The 20,206-nt window shown below is 41.9% G+C and overlaps 1 protein-coding gene across 2 annotated transcripts; it reads left to right on the forward strand.

Moving 5' to 3' along the window:
* On the forward strand, positions 220-9,929 carry LOC109823844 (probable serine/threonine-protein kinase WNK3). Of its 2 annotated transcripts, XM_020390253.1 has the most exons (9): positions 220-334; positions 428-578; positions 663-700; positions 816-1,043; positions 1,137-1,360; positions 1,455-1,612; positions 7,926-8,109; positions 8,846-8,995; positions 9,072-9,929. In XM_020390253.1, the coding sequence occupies exons 2-9, from the start codon at positions 504-506 to the stop codon at positions 9,797-9,799; spliced, it is 1,785 nt and encodes a 594-aa protein (XP_020245842.1). In that variant the 5' UTR covers positions 220-334; positions 428-503; the 3' UTR covers positions 9,800-9,929. The 2 variants fall into 2 exon arrangements, with proteins under 2 accessions (XP_020245842.1, XP_020245843.1); XM_020390254.1 differs by lacking the exon at positions 220-334 and having other exon boundaries at positions 492-578; positions 816-1,017.

Consider the following 20,206-nt stretch of genomic DNA (forward strand, 5'->3'; position numbering starts at 1 on the left):
TTCCGATCAAATCTATCAATACTAATCACATCACCCTCTCATCACATCACCCTCTCAAGGGTTAGGGTATTACAGTGGACCTACTATGTGAGGTCTTTGTGATGAAATAGCAAGTAAATGAGCGGAGCAACTTGTGGGGTGGAAATTGATAAGTAGCCAGATTTAGAAGATAATTATGCAAATATAATTGATTTCAGGGGTATATATACCAAGAAATCCTATACTTTCTGTCACATGAAATCTCGAGAGCTTTCAATTTCAATATAGGTACAGATGCACTCTCCTGTTCCCTCCTAAGACAACAACAACGACGAACAGTACGAGATCGAAAACGGTACGGTCAGCCTGATCTCTCTCTATCTCCTTAGTCCTTACGTTTCATCTTCTCCTTAGATTAATTTCTTACGGAGATCTCTTTCTCTTTCAGATCCCCTTCCTCTTTGAGATTTGGGACTTGGGATTTTGAATTTGAGATTTGGGATTACAGTGGATTGAATCAAGAAATGCACGAAGTGGAGCAAGCGGACGAGCCCAACTCTGATTTCGTTGAGACTGATCCCACTCGTCGCTACGGCCGGGTCAGTTTCAAAAAAGAAACGAAATTCCATAATTTTATTATAAATTTTATTACAACTCTTACATTTCATGCCTTCTTACTACAGTATGAGGAGGTGTTAGGAAAGGGTGCTTTCAAAACAGTGTATCCTTTATACTCAATTTACAACTAATTTGGTTTGATTTGTATGTTGAATTTTTCATATTTCTATGAGTAATTCCTTTTTAATTGGGATCCTTGATTGGAGATGATGGAACAGTTATAAAGCATTTGATGAGTTGGAAGGCATAGAGGTTGCTTGGAATCAGGTTAAGGTGGTCGATGTGCTTCGGCACTGTGAAGAGCTGGAGCGCCTCTATTCCGAAGTCCACTTGCTCAAGACTCTCAAACATAAGAATATTATCAAGTTTTACAACTCTTGGATCGATACGAAACAGGATAACATCAACTTCATTACCGAGGTTTTCACCTCTGGGACCTTACGCCAGTCAGTATATTAGTTTTTGGTCTTTGGTTTTCTCGTTCTTTTTGTGCAATATGTTGTGGGTTAATAGTTATAGTTGTTGATTTACTTATCTAGGTACCGAAAGAAACATAAGCATGTAGATGTAAGAGCTTTAAAGAATTGGTCAAGGCAGATTTTGAGTGGTCTTCTCTACCTGCATAGTCATGACCCGCCTGTTATTCATAGAGATTTGAAATGTGACAACATATTTGTTAATGGAAACCAAGGTGAGGTGAAGATTGGTGATCTCGGACTGGCAGCTATTCTTCGCCATGCTCATTCAGCTCATAGTGTCATAGGTAACTACTTTCGCTTTACTTATCTTAAAGGTTTTCTTTTCGCTTTACTTGTTGTGTCTTCTTTTCCTTCTGTTATCTGAATTTTTGTCTTCAGGAACACCTGAATTCATGGCCCCTGAACTTTATGAAGAAGAGTATAATGAGTTGGTTGACATTTATGCCTTTGGCATGTGCTTACTGGAGCTTGTAACGTTTGAGTACCCCTATGTGGAATGTACTAATGCAGCACAAATATATAAGAAAGTAACATCGGTGAGGCTTCTTTTACTAGGTTTATCCATTAACTTCTTATGTATAAGTTGAGCTTTTTTCTTTTTTGTTTGCTTAATTATTTTACTTGTTCGAAGATCACAAATTTTTTTATCCATTTTCTAAGTTTGAAAGCATCTGACCATCCACATTTAGCATATATTCCGTTGCTGTTTGATCATTGATGTATTAAATTTTCTTCTGGAGTAGAGAATTCTTTTTGCTCCAATTCTACCTACATGATTATCTTTTGACTAGGGTCACATTCACATTAGTTCTCCTATGATGTATGTCTTTTTTCCCTTCATTTTTATATGATTAACTCTTTTCAATAGACTTCATACATTCGTATTATTTATTCGTCGGGTTGGAGTTTGACTTTCACAAATAAAGCATCACAAATTTGACATGAATATCCAATTGCAAATGCCGGTTGCACCTTTATAACGAATGTGTGTTGTTACTTGTTTGTGAAGTAACCATCATGTACCAAAAATGTTGATAGAACTAAAAACATGTATGCCACTAAATTGGACTCAATTTTGGATCAATTGTCAATAAAGCTTTTATCTCAAACTTTTGAGTTCAGCTATATGAATCATTTTGGTACATTCCCATTACTACAACCAACTTCTATTATGTTGCAATACTATCATTTTTTACTGCCATAATCCATAGTTATTTTGGTCCATCTCTAGTCCAAGCTATCCCTTCAATTACATACCTGCTACTTCGACTAAGTTTGCTCATTGATCTAGACATGTCATGAAGATATTATCAACTATATGGGTATTCTACACTCACATAGTAGGCAGAGCAATTTTTTAATTGGCCACCTTTTTTTGCTATATGAACCAACCAATTTCACCATCATCATGGATTATCGATTATGACCAATAATAACAACAATGGCCATTACGGATCTATCTCACTAATATCTCAGCCAAAAATAATTTCATATCTTTTTTTATTTTAGGTAGGAAAAAAATACATATAAGGTGCCTAAATGATTGAATTGTAATACCTAGATCTTTGACATTAAGTCAAGAAGGGAATGTGCTTCCAAAGATGATGGATTTTTGAGGTTAAGTTGGAAATAAGTAGAAAAAATGAGTTTTCTTGTATTGATTACTGGAAATGTTACTGAAAATTGTAGATCCTTATTGATTGATTTAAATAGGGAAGTGTAGAATTCACTATTTTAAAAAGCCTCCGCCTAGTCCGCCTAGGCAGTACCTGGGCCGCCTAAGTGTTTGGTTATATTGTTGCTCAGTGTCCGAGTAAAACAAGAACTTTAATTGTTGAGACCTAATCGGATAGTGACCAGGATGATTTAGAGAAGGTTGTCCACAACCCTGATGAAGATGTTTGGGAGGATGAATCTGCTAAGGCCATCTTAGGATGTCTTTTGAGAGTGCACACACCTTCGATTAACAAAGTGGACGAAGTTTCCCGTCGACTTAGTGTTGTGAGATGCGCATTAGCTCAACCTAAGGATAGTGATGACTGGCGTAAAAATATAATTTTTTATACAACCACAAAGATCAATGATAAGAACTGTCGAGTCATAATTGACAGTGGGAGTTGTATCAACGCCGTCTCCTCCAACATGGTGACTGTACTTGGATTGAAGCTTGTTCCCCATTCTCAACCATATAAAGTAATCGGGTGAATATTGCGTCCATTGAGGTTAAAGAGTGATGTCTTATCCCGATCCACTTTGCTACTTATTCGGACAAGATTTGGTGTGACATTGTTATCATGGATGTTGGCCACATCATTTTAGGTAGAAATATATGATCTAGATGTCACTATCAATAGACGATCAAACACCCATTCATTCGTCCATGCTGGAAAGAGGGTCAAATTAGTTCCATTGCACCTACCCCTCCCCATTTGCTCCTAAACGGACCGGTTCCTCCAACAATCAAAGGGCACTGAATTTGATTAGTTCCAAGTCTCTGGACAAGGAGGTCGCTAAAGAGCCTACCGTTATTGCCCTTGTTGCTAGGGAGATTATCGAGTAACTCCCAAGAGCAAATTCCTTCTGCGGTAACTTCAATATTAAAGGAATTTGTAGATGTTTTTCCGAAAATAACTCCCGGACACTCTACCCCAATGCGTGACATCCAACATGCTATAGATTTTGTTTCAGGATCTACTATTCCCAACTTGCTTCTTTACAGAATGGATCCAACTGAGCATGCCGAACTCAAGAGGCAGGTTGAAGAACTATTGACTAAGAGGTTCATTAAAGAGAGTTTGAGTCAGTGCGTTGTGCCAGCATTACTAACCCTTAAAAAGATGGTTCATGGAGAATGTGTGTTGATAGTCGGGTAATCAACAAAATCACTATGAAATATCGGTTTTCTATTCCTAGATTGGATGATATGATAGATATAATGTCTGGAGCCACCATATTTTTTAAGATTGATTTGAAGAGTGGCTACCATCAAATTAGGATTCGTCCAGGGGATGAGTGGAAAACAGCTTTTAAGACAAAAGATGGCCTATACGAGTGGATGGTTATGCTTTTTGGGTTGACAGATGCTCCCAGTATTTTCATGCGAGTTATGACTCAGCTACTACGACCTTTTATTGGTAAATTTTTAGTCGTATATTTTGATGATATCTTAATTTATAGTAAGTCGCTGGAGCAACATATTGACCATCTTAATCAAGTCTGTCTCACTTTGAGGAAAGAGAAGCTATTTGCAAATCCTGAGAAATGTGTTTTCATGACTGATCAAGTTATATTTTTGGGATTTGTTATGTCTTCTCAAGGAGTTTCTGCTGATCCTTAAAAGGTTCAGGCAATTGTAGAGTGGCCTGAGCCCCAAGTATCCGAGATGTAAGAAGTTTTCATGAGCTCGCAACTTTCTACAGACAATTTATCAAGGAATGTAGTGTTATTATGGCCCTAATTATAGATTGCCTGAAAAAAGAGGAATTTCAATGATCCGAAGAAGTTGCCACGACTTTCAAAGAAATCAAACAGAGGATGACTGATGCACATATTATGAGACTTTATGATTTCTCTAAGGTGTTTGAGGTCGTGTATGATGCCTCGGGCATTGGTATAGGTGGAGTATTGAGCCAGGAGAAGCACCCCATTGCCTACTAAGTGATAAACTTAGTGGTGCTAAACTGAACTACTCTACCTACGATAAGGAGTTCTATGCAGTTGTGTAATCATTGCGCCATTGGCGGCATTATCTTTTACCGTAAGAATTTGTTATTTATTCGGACCATGAAGCCATTCAGTATCTTAACTCTCAGAAGAAACTCAATGCCAGGCGTGCTCGATGGGTTGAATTTCTACAAGACTACACTTATACTCTTAAACACATGACTGTAATTGAGAACAAGGTGGCTGATGCACTTAGTCGCCGAGCTTGTCTTATAAACCAAATGAGTGCTGAGGTAGTGAGTTTCGAAAGAATCAAATGGGAGTATGAATCATGTCTTGACTTTGGAGAGATTTTTGTTTTTTTTAAAAGGAGTGACTCCCGTGATAGATGACTTTCTGCTCCAAGATGGATATTTATTTCGATTTCGCAAGTTATGCATTCCCCGTACTTCTTTGAGAGATTATCTTATTTGGGAATTGCATGCAGGAGGTCTTGCTGATCATTTTGGTTGTGAAAAGACTATAGAGGCTGTAGAAACTTTATTTTACTAGCCAAGCCTTAAAAGAGATGTTACAAAGTTAATATGACAATGTCACACTTGCCAATTAGCTAAGCAACGTAAACAAAACATTGGCGTGTACACACCTTTCACTGTTCCAGATCGTCCCTGGTAGGATGTGTGTATGGATTTCATGTTGGGACTTCCTAAGACTATCAGAAAACATGACTCCATTTTTGTAGTTGTGGATTGCTTTTCAAAGATGGCTCACTTCTTGTCGTACTACAAAACGTCTGATGCTTTCAAAATTGCTCGAATTTACTTTGATGGTGTGATCAAATTGCATTGTTTGCCCAAAACCATTGTATTTGACAGGGATGTGAAGTTTATGAGTTATTTTTGAAAAACTTTATGACATAAGATGGGGACTAAACTTCAGTATTCGTCTGTTTTTTATCCCTAAACTGATGGTCAAACCGAGGTAGTTAATAGGAGTTTAGGCAATCTTTTGCGCTGTTTGGTTGGTGAGAATTTAGGAAATTAGGATATTCTGTTACCCACTATAGAGTTTGCATACAATAGCTCAGTCAATAGATCAGTAGGCATGAGTCCATTTGAAGTTGTGCATGGTTACAAGCCTAGGAAGCCTATAGACCTTATTCCCATGTCGCATCATCCTAGGTGTCTGAGGCAGCAGTTGCATTTGCATCACACATTTATGACTTGCATCAAGAAATCAACAAGAAAATTCAAGAAAGCAATGAACAATATAAGTCACATGCTGATTTATATAGAAGACATATTGAGTTTAACGAAGGTGATTATGTAATGATCCGGATTCGCCCGGAACAGTTTCCACCTGGAGTCGTCAAGAAATTGCATGCTCGTAGTGTTGGACCTTTTAAGATTATCAAGAAAATTAACTTAAATACCTATGTAATCAATTTACCTCCAGATTTCGGAATTAGTTCGACATTTAATATTACAGATTTGGTAGCTTATAAAGGTCCTCCTTTTAACTCTAAAAATCCACTTGTGGACCTTGATGAGCCTACACTCCTGATCATTTCCTTGAGGGACCCCCGTTACCATCACTGCCTACTACTTTTGTTCCATTTACAGCTGAACAGATTGATAACATTCGGGATGACCAAATCATCTCCATCTGAGATGGTGGTTGCAGACGATATCTAGTGCATTGGAAAGGTCGTCCTGAATCTGATGATACATGGATTACTCGTGAGGACTTGCAGCGCCTGGCTCCGAATCTATTCGAGTATTATAAGGGCCAGTTAGCGCCTTACTCGACAGGGTCGAGTTCTTCCCACCCCAGGGGAATTGATGAGGACATCACACAGCCTCCACTTCGCACATATTTTCGTCCCCGCCGTTGTGTTGCCTCAGCTCATATGTGGTTTTGATCTTAAGAAGACTTGGAGTCTAGCTAGTATTACTTTTATTTCCTCTTTATTGTATTTGCTCAATAACTTTAGTCCCACATCGGATATGAGAGTGAACTTGTAGTTGTTGAAGGCCCATTTAAAGAGGTCAATTCTATGAAATAAAGGAAATGATTATTTGAAGAAATTTTGGTTTCCATTTGTGAAACTTTAGGTAATTGATTTGATCTCTAAGATTGAGTCAATGGTGGTGAAGCCAAGACCCGGGTTGCGATCCGTGGTCATATCTTGTTAAAATTGTTAATTTTGCTATCTTTCCAAACCCTAGTTTTTCCCAATTCCTTGTCTTCCCCAAATCTCTCAAGTCCCCACCATAAATCCCTAAAAATTCTGTTGTCCCGCATTAGTTATAGAATTTGGTTCGAGGGAGGATATGTTGGGATTCTCCCCAACTCTCAAAATAAGGTAGATGAATGCATGTTGATCATAGACATTTGAAGAGTGCATGCATTGGAAGCTTGAAGGTTGCTCTTGGAAATTGCCAGGAGTATTAATTGGACATTGGAAATAGTAAAGGAGAAACAATATAAAAAGGGATGTGCTTGAGTTGAGAAAGTCATCACAAGAGGATCCTCCTAGATCTCTTGAGTGATTGGTGTTGTCAGGTTCTTTGAGTGATGTAGTGTGATAGTAGGTCTCTTGGAGTTCTTGAGTAATCAGTGCTCTCAGATTCTGAGTGTAGTGTGATGGTAGGCCTATTGCACCTCATGAGTGATTGGTGTTCTCGAGTTCCTTGAGAGATGTGAGACGTGCGAGGGTTTTCAAGTTTTTCCTTGCAAGCTTGTATCGATTGTATTGATTTGTGATTTGTGAAGATAGTGAAGGACTGTGGATGAAGACATGTTTGGCCGAACCACGTAAAAAACTCTTCTTGTTGTGTTGGTACTTTCACTCCTTATTGTGTGCGTTTGTTTGTGTGCTTTAATAAATCTCCAGCAAGAGCTTATGATTTAATATAATTTTATAAAAAGGACATATGCGGATAACAGATTTAACATTACTGACCCCTATTGATGACTTCCAAACATAAAGAACCTAGATGATTTTTTGGTAGAATGTTATATATCTTCAAACATCCTAACCAAATTTGCTTTGTTGATGTTTAACGTGATGAGTGTCTATAGTTATCTTCATTATTTTTATTTACTCATGGCTGTTTTTATTTATTCATGGCATTCCTTAATCCTTGATTCCATTATATTTTCTGTTTTTGTGATCTATTTTAGGGGATCAAGCCTGCATCGCTGTGTAAGGTGAAAGACCCTGGAGTGAGACAGTTCATTGAAAAATGCATTGCTGATGTTTCTGAGAGATTGTCAGCGAGAGAACTACTAATGGATCCTTTTCTCTGGTCAGATGTTGATAATGATAGCACAAGTCATTCTTCAAGAAGAGATCTGAGCGCTGTAGGTAAGGTTTTGAGGGTGCACCTCTGGCAGGAGTAGTAGTTGCATTTGAAAGTCTTTCATAACAACAACAAAGTTATCCCAATTTTATCCCAATTTTTCGAGTTTCCCTGCATGAATCCTAATCTTCTGTTCATTTCTCTTAAAACATAATAAGTTACCAATTATCATATCCTTCTTTATGGTTTCTAACCAAGTTCTTTTAGGTCGACCTCTATTTCTCTTTGCTCCATTAACTATTAATCTTTGTCAATTCTCCTCATTGGGGCATGCACTGGCTGCTGTTGTACATAACCAAATCATCTCAATTTGATTCTCTCTCATTTTATCCTCGATTGGAGCAATCTCTAGTGCCCTACAGATACACTCATTTCTTATTCTATCTTTTAGTGTGTATCCATAAAGACCATCTTAACATTCTCATTTCCGCTATGCTTATTTTCTCCCCCATGTTGTTTCCTTGTTTTTAAATTGTCAAACATTCTGATCCATAAAGCATTGTTAGTCTTATAACCACCATATACAATTTTCTTTTCAATCTCATTGGTATTTTATGGTCAAACAAGAATCCAGAAGCACTGCTCCATTTAAACCATCTTGTTTTTATTAGAAAGTCTTACTCTTCCTTTTAAGCCATCCTATTTTTATTTGAGAGTCTTACTCCATTTAAGCCATCCTATTTTTATTTGAAATCCTTTCATGCCTTCATTTCATTTCATAGTCTTACAATGTGCATGCAGATGATGTTGGACATTCGGATGCAAATATCATAAATAACACAACCGAGGAAGTAGAAAACTCCCCGTTGCCTGCCCGAGATTTTACAGTGGAAGGTCAACGAAAAGACATCAACACAATATTCCTGAAGCTACGAATTGCAGATTCCACAGGTAAAACTTTGTTAATGCACATCTACTAGATGCGCAACCGTATAAATGTTGATGTGTCTCTTGAGACTGCGTCCAGGTCAAATTCACAACATCCACTTCCCATTTGATATTGAAGCAGACACGTCAATCAGTGTGGCCACAGAAATGGTTGCAGAGTTAGACCTCACAGATCAAGATGTTACAGCCATTGCTGCAATGATTGATTCTGCCATACAAGCTCATGTCCCTGAATGGGTTGGAACTGAAGTACTGGAAGATGATCAAAACAATGAAGCTGAAGAACCTGGTTCTTTACCAAGTGAACCTGATCGCTCTCCTGGTGCTCTTGTCCTCGAGAGGCTCCCTTCTGGTAGGAGATACTGGTCGGATTCTCCAAAAGGATCCTGTGAAGGTTCTCCTTCTGCTCCTACACAATTAAATCCTCAGTCAGAATTGAATTCCCACATCAGTGATGATTTCTCCACTGGTGGTTGTGAAAAGCATGAGGACCCATCAAAACTTGATGACCAAAAAGAAACATCTTTTAGTTCCAAATTATTACACAATCAGAATGAAGCGGCTGTTGAGACTGAATCTCTCGAATCCATAGTGGAAAATATAGAGAGACTCTTTGTTGTGCAGCAGAATGAAATTGAAGAACTGAAGAAGAAGCACCAAATGGCTATAGCACATCTCCTACAGAAAGTGCCTCCTGAGCTTCGTATCAGAATTTTTAATATGTGTCGCAGGAAATTTCCTAACTATGATGTTGACAAAGTGGCTCAATATGACTTACCAGGAGATAATTATTTGGAGGAACTGTAATTTACGCAAAGTTGCTGAGGATTTTCTTTTAGTATAGAAAAGTCATGATTGCTGCATAGAGCTTGGTTGCTTCTCACGTTGTTGACAAAGTCAATAGTTAAGAGGAAATTTCTTGGCAAATAGATGACAACTATATGGCCTTGTTTCGGTCTGAATACATCAAAAGTTCACACGTTAAGAGGGCTGTGTAGCTTGCAAAGCTTACTGCTTTATACGGTTACCATGTATTTATAGAGTTCTCTACAACCCAGAGCATTCGGATGGACATTGTATATATGTTTATAAATTCTGTGTAATTCTTAACTTCAGTGTAATTGCTATTGTTTTGTTCATGAAAGGGTAGGGCCTTATTTATGCAAGTCTTTCTGTTTGTATCAGAGGTATTCTTCAGTTACTGAAATATGTAGGTTAATTTATTGTGTTTGATTCATATGAAACATTGCAATAATAATAATGTTGTGGGTCCAGCCCACTTTGTGGCAAATATTAATTTGCAAGCGGTGTATTTCTCATGGTCATATGTTGAGAAATGTTGGTGGTTTGTTTTCGTCAGGTGATGCTTAGTGTACTTATCATGGGTAATGTTGATTGCTTGCTTTCTCAATACTTAACATAGGTAATGTGGATTGCTTGTTTTCTTCAATTGATATTTATCACCGGTAGATATAAGGTGCGAAACTATCCCTGCTTGTGGTCATATTATGCTTTGGGATATACTTTGTTCGTAAAATTGTTCCCAATCCATTTGTATCTCTCTTAAAAAAAAATTAGCGTCATATATATATAAAGTACACGAAAGGGGCTTTCCATGGATTGAGAAGACACATCCACAGATACTACAAATAAGAGGCATACCTTCTCTTGTACGTCAAAGAGTAAAAACAGATAACTACAAAATACGAGCCCACAAAAATGGCTCCTGAACAGAACAAAAAACAATCAGTTAGCTACCATGGTTGCGATGTGAGCCCATTTTGTCGAGCCACAGAAGCTTTCTGACCTGCAATGGTACGTCCGAAACATCAAAATAGTAAGTTAATTCCCTTAGAAAGTGACCAAATTTGGATAGACAGTCCGCGACTGAATTACTCTCACGATAGCAGTGAACCACCGGGATGGATCTCATGCATATGCTTTCCATCTATGGTGGTACATGGGCCAATAAGGACATGGTTTACCAATCAGAGAGAACATGGTTTGCCAATCCATTTGTATCTCGTTCTACATTCTATGTGAGAGTGAAAATGTCAATTTTTTGCGTTAAAGTTTGCACTTCCTTTTTCAATGAACAAACTCTTTTACGTGAATTTAGATTCTGAAGTGACAGCAATCGTATACTAATAAATGACTGATTTTTGTCTTTGAAAAAATGATTATTTATTGCTTTTGGACATGGAGAAGTTCCAAATCATATTTTTTATCAATATCCTCTTTAGTTGTGTTTATGTAAGTTAATTGTTTAGATGGATGGATAATTGGAGGAATTTAGGGTCCCTTGATCTTCCCTAATGATTGATTAATCAGGTGAAGCAGATTCCTGTACAAGTAGCACTCGTTAGAGAGCTAGAGGAGATTTTCCCCGATGTGCCCTTCGATGTTCAAGTTAGTGATAGATTAAGCAAGCTTGCAGAATGTAACATCTAGTTTTAGGGTTTTGCTTAGCGTACCTTGGTATAGTAAGGTTGTCCACTATTTACAGAGAATTTGTGGGGGCCAAGCTGGTAATTCGATCGGGTCGGTGCAGTTAGTCGGTCAGACTGCACTATACACATGTCGGCGATCAGTGAATGACTTATCTGTATATTTAGTGTTACAGTGAATCAATGGCTGAAGTGCTGGTGTCATCCGTTGAGTCATTATGATTTCGGCTCCAGAAGTCATAATGACTCTGGCCAAGCATTAAATGTGATGGTGACTAGGCGGTGAAGCTAATAGGTTATGTCATCGTTCGAAAAATCCGAGTAGAAGACGCCTTTCATCTCAAACTTGGATTTCTTTAACAAATCCCGGGTTGAGGACATCTTTTGTCTCGGACTCAGACTGCTAGAGAAACAGGTGATGCTCTCACCTGGGTCGGGCTTTCAGATTATATAGATGATTTTCATGGTTGCTTGAGAATAGAAGCGTGGGCAGAGTCGGCGAAAACGGTGAAAATCAGAAAAACAGCGAAAAACAAGAAGCTGGCGAAACAACTCTGGCCGGTCGATTGATGGGCTATCATCGGTCGACCGATGAAGCACTATCGGTCGACCGATTAGCCATCATTAGTCGACCGATAGATTGATACGCTACGGGGTCAGAAAAAGCTTGTTCTGGACGGTCGACCAATTAGCCATCATCGGTCGACCGATAGACTGATACGCTACAGAGTCAGAAAAGTTTGTTCTGGACGGTCGACCGATGCACTCTTATCAGTCAACCAATGGAGGCCGATTGGTCGATCGATATAGGTAAATCAGTCGACCGATATCGAGTCTGGGCCGATCCTGATTCGTAGCCGGTTTTGGGTTTTAGGGTTTGTATAAATAGAAACCCCATTGATTCGGGATTTCTAAGCAGAAGTTAGTGAGATTTGAGAATGGAGAGATTTGTTCTTTATTCTAGAGAGATTGTGAGGAGAGATTTGTAAATAATTGATCTTCATAAATTAGAGAAGGTATTTTCCTTCGTCATATTGAATTGTTCTTGTGTTTTGTTGTTTTTCTTCTCAAAACCTACCTTTGATAATTTCACGATCAAAGGTGCTCGCACAGCGACTCGTATCAAGTTGGTACCAGAGCAATCAGATCTTGTGAAGGAGTATCATGTGCATGGTCCTTACTCGATCACAGTACAAGAAGCTAGGCGAGATTCTTGTTTTTTTGAAAGAATTCCAGAAATCAAGTAAGAAGAAGAAGATGGTTGAAAACGATAATTCATCCAGACTTGATGCGGTGGAGAAACAGATCGAGACAATTAGTTCGACGCTCACGAAGCTCGTCGATCTCATCCACGAAGGTGACAAGAAGGTTGAATCTTCCGGGGTCAAAGAGGTGACCTGTAGAACCCGATGAAGACAGTGAGATTCAGATACTTACGAGGAGGTCGAGACCATCAAGACTGTTCCACATCAAGGGGGTAAGAGTTCTTACCAGAATTTGAAGATTGATTTCAGAATAGAGATTCCTGTTTATGATGGGAGTGTAAACGTTGAGAGGCTTGACGATTGGATTGAGCGTTGTAGGCGTATAAAATTGCTTATAGGTCCCTTAGCACAGCTCGGCACAAACCGACGAACCATCGGGCGACATATCCAAACACGAGCGTCAGTCCACAACGCCGAAGCCAAGTGACACGTAACGAAGCGGATTAACGAGGCGACGAGGCTAACGAACCGCACGCAAACAATGGAATACATCCATTCGCATGCGGAATCAAGCTAACAGTTCGGTGAGTCAACGAGTCATCCAACCATAGAACGGATTTGAACTCAAACACCGAGGCGGATTTACTGCCATATTGGGATTCGGACTGTCAAATCAGAGTCCGGATCAACAACGAAGCGCAAAACCGGACAACGGACACAACACGGCACAACACCTAGAGGACTCGGCCAAAACCGAGCCACCTCTAAGTGGCTCGGTGGCCGAGCCACCTATAGGTGGCTCGGTGGCCGGCCCAGATCTGTGCCAAGGCACAGATCTGAGAGCCTATAAATAGACCCCCCTTGGCTCATTTTTGAGGGTTGGAACTTCTAGAGCTGAAACTCTGCCGAATTGAGAACTGAGCTTGGAGTTTTGAAGGCTTGAAGACTTGGACATTCAGATCTGGTTCTTGGCGAGCATCCACGTCACAAAAGGCAGGAGTTCGAGAGAGAGAAATCAGATCTGAGATCTACACGAAGCAATACTCCGGATCAAAGCTTGGCCTTTGATCCCGAGAACTAAAGGCTATTATTTCCTTGGTGAAATAGTACCCCCCGGCTGTTATTTCCTTAGTGAGATAACACCCGTCAAATCGTGTAGATCCGACCGGATAAAAAGACCGGATCTTTTGTAATAAAAAAGCAATTACTTGAGAGAACAATGACGTCAATGAAGAACATAATTTTTCCCGCGAACAATCTGGCGATCACAGTGGGAGCCACCGATCTCGCTGCCGAGATCGTCACGTCGCAGCCGCGCAGCTCCTCCAAGCCGCCAACGAACGAATGGATCCGGGTCAAACGGAACCGTTCGACACTTGAAGAGCGAATTCATAAACGCCGCGCGTTACTCGCACAAGCAAAAATTCTTGTGCAGGAGGCCAAGAAATTGGAGGAAGAAAGAGTGGCCAAAAAGCCATCACCAACCCGCCAAGTATGGAGACCGAAGCAGCCTCCAACAAAAGTTCAACCACCGGCGAATCAACCCAAGCCGCCGATGATTCCAGTAATTACTCCGGGAGATCACGCAGAATCATCCCGAAAGAAGAAGCCAGTTTTGGAGCGCCTCGGTCCACTTCCCGATGAGCGAGGCAAGACTCCAGTTCAAGAGCATTTGGACCCGATGAAGAAGCCCCGGACGACTCAACATGCTGGGGGTCGCCGCCGCCTCCAACATGACAAGGGGTTCAAGGCAGCTGCGCGCACCACTTTGCGCATCGAAGTCCAGGAGCCCGCTGAGAACTCACGCCCAAAAAGGCAGGTTTCGAGGCGCGTGACTCTTGAAGGTCTTAAAAAGGCAGTTCGCCCTCAGAAGGAAACATTATCATCTGATGACGATAGTGTTATACCTGAGAAGTCGTGCCAACACACGATAGATTACTCCGATCTTCAAGCAGACGAGTTGTACTATCGTGCTGGGGGTACGAGTAAAACCAGGAAAAGGAGTCCCCGAGAACAGGAAACTCAATGCCCCTGTTCCAAGCTCATTCGGGCAGTATTGTCTGAATGCAACTGCATCAAGGCGGTCCCCGAACGAGTTTCAGTTTTCGAAAGGCTCAGCACCGAAACGCCAAAACCAAGGCCTAGGCGTTTCCGATGAAGAAGAACGGTGGTTGAAGACGGAGAATTTCCAAGAGTCACCACTAACATGACCAGCAGAGGGACATCGGCACGGGATAATCTCGAGTCAATTCTGAAAGCATCCCAGCGTATAACCCGTCTGCAGTCTGGAGCCATCAAACGAAAAACTTACGGTAGGGTTCGGACAAGGGTACCTTCAGAAGATGAAGAGTCGGATGCCGGTTCGGCGGTCGCATCTGACAATACAGTATCCATCGAGGGGCAACCCCGCGAGGCACTTATGATAAGTGCAGAACAAGTGGCCAAGATGCTCGAAGAAGCTTTGGCTAAACAACAGGAGAGCTTCAGGTTCGAAATGCAGATGGCCATGCAGAACATGAGAGAAATACATGACCAACAAATCCAAGCACTGACGAACCAGCAAGGCGAACCAATCTGCCGTAACCAGGTCGTTCAGGAAGAGGAGCACACGGATACGGATGAAGCTCACAATGCCAATAATCCTCCCGTCAATGCACAGGAGACCTTCAGGTTCGAAATGCAGATGGCTATGCAGAACATGAGAGAAATGCATGACCAACAAATCCAAGCATTGACGAACCAGCAAGCCGAGCCGAGTCGTCGTAACCAGGTTAATCTGGAAGATGAGGATACAAATGCGAATGAGACGCATAATGCCAATAATCCTCCCGTCAATACAGGGGGTGGTAACGAGAATGCTAGTGAAGACACAGGTGAAAGCCTGAAAATTAAAAACCTCGAAAGCAAAATCAATACATTGATTTCCGCTCAAGAGATGAAGAAAACAGGTATTCCTTGTCCATACCCAAGAGAATGGGAATCGATCCCATATCCGGCGAAGTTCAATCTAATTAACTTCACGCCGTTTAATGGGATGGGTTCACCTACTCAGCATTTGATTTACTTCAAATAGCACCTAGGGGTTATCTCTGGTAATGAGCCTCTGATGGTACGGTCCTTCGTTGGCACTCTTCGTGGAGCCGCATTCGATTGGTATCAGCCAGGAAGTGTGAATAGCTGGGACGACATGGAAACTAAGTTCCTCGCTAATTTCTTCGACGACGACACCGAGATATCCATCGGAACGTTGCTCGACGAGAAACAAAAGGACGGGGAATTGGTGGACACCTTCGTCAAGAGGTTCCGAAACAAGGCGATGAACTGCCGAGACCCGATCACTGAGGAGTTTATTCTCCAGACTTGCCACAACAACCTCGCACTGGACGTGTTGGATGTAATGGGGACAGCACCGTCCAAAACCTGGAAGTATTTAAAGGTCCGAGGAGAGCAAGCCGAGCGGTTCCTCAGGAGGAAGAAGGCGGAAAGAGGCCAACAGGCGACGAACGCTCCGCAACAGAATTTCGTCCCACGGGGGAAAGGTAAGGCACATGCTAATGCAGTTGATGCTAATCAAACTTTCCAATTGCAACCTCAGCAACAGCCGCAGCAACAAGCACCACAATCTCGAGGGCTCCACAGTAGAATTTCGTCCCTCGGGGGAAAGGTAAGGCACATGCTAATGCAGTTGATGCTAATCAAACTTTCCAATTGCAACCTCAGCAACAGCCGCAGCAACAAGCGCCACAATAATCTCGGGGGCAATGGCAACAACGGCCTCAGAAGCAGAAATCTTCGGAGCCGAGGTTTCCTAAAGTGTACTCCTTCAAGGATGACGAAGTTCCTGGCATCTTTAAGTACCTGTTGGAGAATAACAAAATCCAGCTGCCAGCGATCGTGGATCAAGAAGGGGTTAGCAAAGTGACGGATCCGAAGTATTGCGCATACCATAGAGCGGTCCATCACCCTACCAAGTCGTGCTACCACCTCAAGGATAAGATCCAAGCGCTAATTGATGTAGGCGTCATAACCCCAAAGCCGTCCAAGAATGTCGGAGCGAATGCAGTGTCAATCAGCTTTGGGTCGGTGCCCACAACATGGTTCAAACCAGAGCGCATCACCAAAGTAGGGATGAAGACTGTGAACGATGACCCACATGGACAGCGCCAAAAAGGACTTGTGCCACACACAGCCCCAAACGGCGAAATCCTCTGGGTTCATCCCGATCTCATTGAAGACGAACAGTGGGCGACTTCCTCGAGAAGAAAGGGTAAAGGCAAGTCCTGCAATGCTACATCCGCAATCTTCGAGGAGGATGGCGATGAAGCTCCTACTTTCCCTCTCTCCGAAGAAGAACAAGAAGTCTTCGCCACTAGAAGCGGAAATGAGTATCACTACAATTATCCACCACCTAGTGAGCAGGGGGTGAATAAACGGGGACCAGCCAAAAATCTCACGGAGATGGGGGTGATTACAAGTCCTACACCGGGCGAAGAGGCTCGACGACAGTCGGTGAATAAACCGAAAGAGAAGAATCCCCAAGAGGTGCAGAATCCGAAGCAGTCTCGTTTCAGTCGCCCGATTGGAAAAGACAAACCGGAAAGCTCGAAGACTCCGCAAGTCTTCGACAGTCGCCCGATTAGAAGAGACAAACCGGAAAGCTCGAAAACTCCGCAAATCTTTGACATAATGGCTCAACTAGCCAACATTCCAGCACGGATAACGCTGTATGAGTTGTTGCGGTTGTCCAAGGAAACCAGGGAGGCCTTGCAAGAAGCTTTGGCCAATTCAGAGGTGTTTCTGACTCAAATCAAGCCGGTGCCTGAAGGGCCAGAACCGTTGAGTCAACACTGCAATATAGCGACTAAGAACATTCCCTGCATTACTTTCACCAAAGAGGATATGCAGACGAAGAATTCGAACCACGATCGACCGCTATACTTCATCGGGTACATCGGCTCCAGCAAAGTCAACCGAATCCAAGTGGATCCGGGTTCTGCTGTGAGTATTATGCCGCTTCGCTTGATGCATTTCCTCGGTATTCCAGTTAGCAAGTTGGCGTCCACAGGCACTGTTATCTACGGGTTCAATACCAGCGGGTCAAGACCTTTAGGTAAAATCCGGATAAAGTGTCAAATGGGAGATTTAAAGACAGAAGTGCAACCATTCAAAGGGTATGAGAATTATTTCACTGATTCTCTCCTTTATGGTAATGAATCCGACACTGAATCATCGGCCCATGGCACGGACAGCGGAAAAGAAGCTGATACCGAGGCCGGATTTGATTACAATGGAGGTTATGTTTTAAACGACATTGTACCCTTTGTAATCAACCTCGACGATGAACAATCGTCAGAGGGCAGTTGTAACTGGCAACTTACTAATAATGAAATAAATAACGATTTGGAGTACTCCCTGTCTCTTGATGATGTGATAAAAAAATTGTACGATAATCCTGATTTGTATATGCCGCTTCGATCGTCCTATATAACAAAGAAACGCCTCCAGCATTCTTTCGGAACAACCATGGTCGTCCCGACCAAAATAAGAGGCGCAAAAGAAGTGATTTACGGTAAAGGAAAAAGCTCCCAATTACCACACCATTTCTTAAGCGAAGATGAAGACGATGACAAACCTGGTCGACATCTATCTAAGTACTTCGATCGAGGTCCTCGTGTTCTAGCCAAAGCGGCATATGTACCAAAAGGGAAACCAGACGACTATTATAAATACGGACGAGGGTTAGGGTATGAATCTTCTTCAGAAGACGAATGCTGCTGGTTAATCAATGACCAATCATCTAAGCGATACAAAGATGGAAATTCATCAGATGCCTCGGAATAGGATTCCGATATAAGTCTGGGGGAAGCTTTCAAAGCCCTAATGGCGAACATGGCTACAGCTGATCCGTCCACAATGGAAGACGATGATCAAATGCCAACATAGGAAGACCCGTGGGTTCACCACCTGAACATGCAGTATGGTGATAGGTTCAAACAGAGGGAATCCCCCACTAAAGATAAAATAATCCAAGTTAACATGGGTGACGAGGCCAACCCAAAGCCTATATTCATCAGCGATAGTCTTCCCCCAAATGAGAAGGAAAAATTAATTGCTCTCATCAGGGAATATATTGATGTCTTCGCGTGGAACTATGAAGATATGCCCGGGCTCGATCCCAATGTGGCAATGCACCGCCTTGATATCAAGCCGGATGCCAAACCTGTCAAGCAACAGCAAAGACGGTTTCGTCCGCAGATTATGGAAGCCATTGAGGCAGAGGTTAAGAAGTTGATCGAATCAGGATTTCATCCAGTTTTTAGCCAATATCGTTCCCGTCATGAAGAAGAACGGCAAAATCAGGGTCTGTATCGACTTCAGAGACCTGAACACAGCATGTCCAAAAGACGACTTTCCTTTCCCAATCACGGATGTCATTATCGACAACACATGCAGGTTTGAGAGAATGTCTTTTATGGATGGTTTTTCAGGATATAACCAAATCAAGATGCACCCAGATGACGAGAAGCATACAGCGTTCAGAACGCCCCTCGGTGTCTTTTGCTACACCGTGATGTCCTTCGGTCTAAAGAATGCAGGCGCCACGTACCAGCGAGCAATCACTAAGATTTTCCAAGAACATCTCAGGAAGACGGTCGAATACTACGTTGATGATTTGGTTGTAAAAAGCCGCAACAAAGAGGATCACATCAAGGACTTGAAGACAATGTTCGATCTTATGCGGAATCATCAATTGAAGATGAACCCCACTAAATCCTTCCTTGGAATGTCCAGCGGAAAATTCCTTGGGTTCGTAGTCACCACTAAAGGTATACATATCGATCCTGATAAGGTGAAGGCGATACATGAACTGCAACCTCCTAGAAATCTAAGAGAGCTCAGAGGATTGCAAGGCCGTTTAGCTTACATCCGGCGGTTCATCTCGAATCTTTCTGGGAAATGCCAACCATTCTCTAAGCTAAACAAGAAAGGGGTGTCATTTATTTGGGACGACGCCTGCCAAAAAGCATTCGAAGATATCAAAACATATCTGACGAATCCTCCTGTTCTCGTCACACCAAAATCAGGTAGACCGTTCTTGATTTATCTCAAGGCGATGAACCACTCGATAAGTGCCTTACTAGCACAAGACGATGATAATGGTCACGAACATGTAGTCTATTACCTGAGTAGGACCTTGATAGGCGCCGAGTCTCGATACCCGATGATTGAGAAAGAATGCCTCGCATTGGTATTTGCAATGCAAAAGATGCGGCATTACTTGGTTAGACAGACGATTTACGTCATTTCTAACGTTAATCCAGTACGGATGTTTATGACGCAACCAGCCTCTATGAATTGGCGGTTAGCGAAGTGGGCCCTTCTCTTGTCCCAATATGATTTGCACTTCAAGCAACAGAAGTCGATCAAAGGACTAGCGATTTGCGATCTTTTGGCGGCAAACCCGACCACGGATACGGCAGAAGTATATAATGACTTGCTGGATGAAACCCACGACGTTAACACTACGTCGGACCAACAAGTATGGCAATTATACTTCGACG

This window comes from Asparagus officinalis, chromosome 9 (assembly GCF_001876935.1).
Source record: "Asparagus officinalis chromosome 9, Aspof.V1, whole genome shotgun sequence".
Classification (NCBI taxonomy): Eukaryota; Viridiplantae; Streptophyta; class Magnoliopsida; order Asparagales; family Asparagaceae; genus Asparagus; species Asparagus officinalis.

Bases quoted from the DNA above. Each gene is read 5' to 3' on its own strand.
- LOC109823844 (XM_020390253.1), top strand. From the start codon at position 504: ATGCACGAAGTGGAGCAAGCGGACGAGCCCAACTCTGATTTCGTTGAG. The intron at 579-662 runs GTCAGTTTCAAA...TTCTTACTACAG, and splicing joins CCACTCGTCGCTACGGCCGG to TATGAGGAGGTGTTAGGAAA. The intron at 1,361-1,454 runs GTAACTACTTTC...TTTTGTCTTCAG, and splicing joins TTCAGCTCATAGTGTCATAG to GAACACCTGAATTCATGGCC.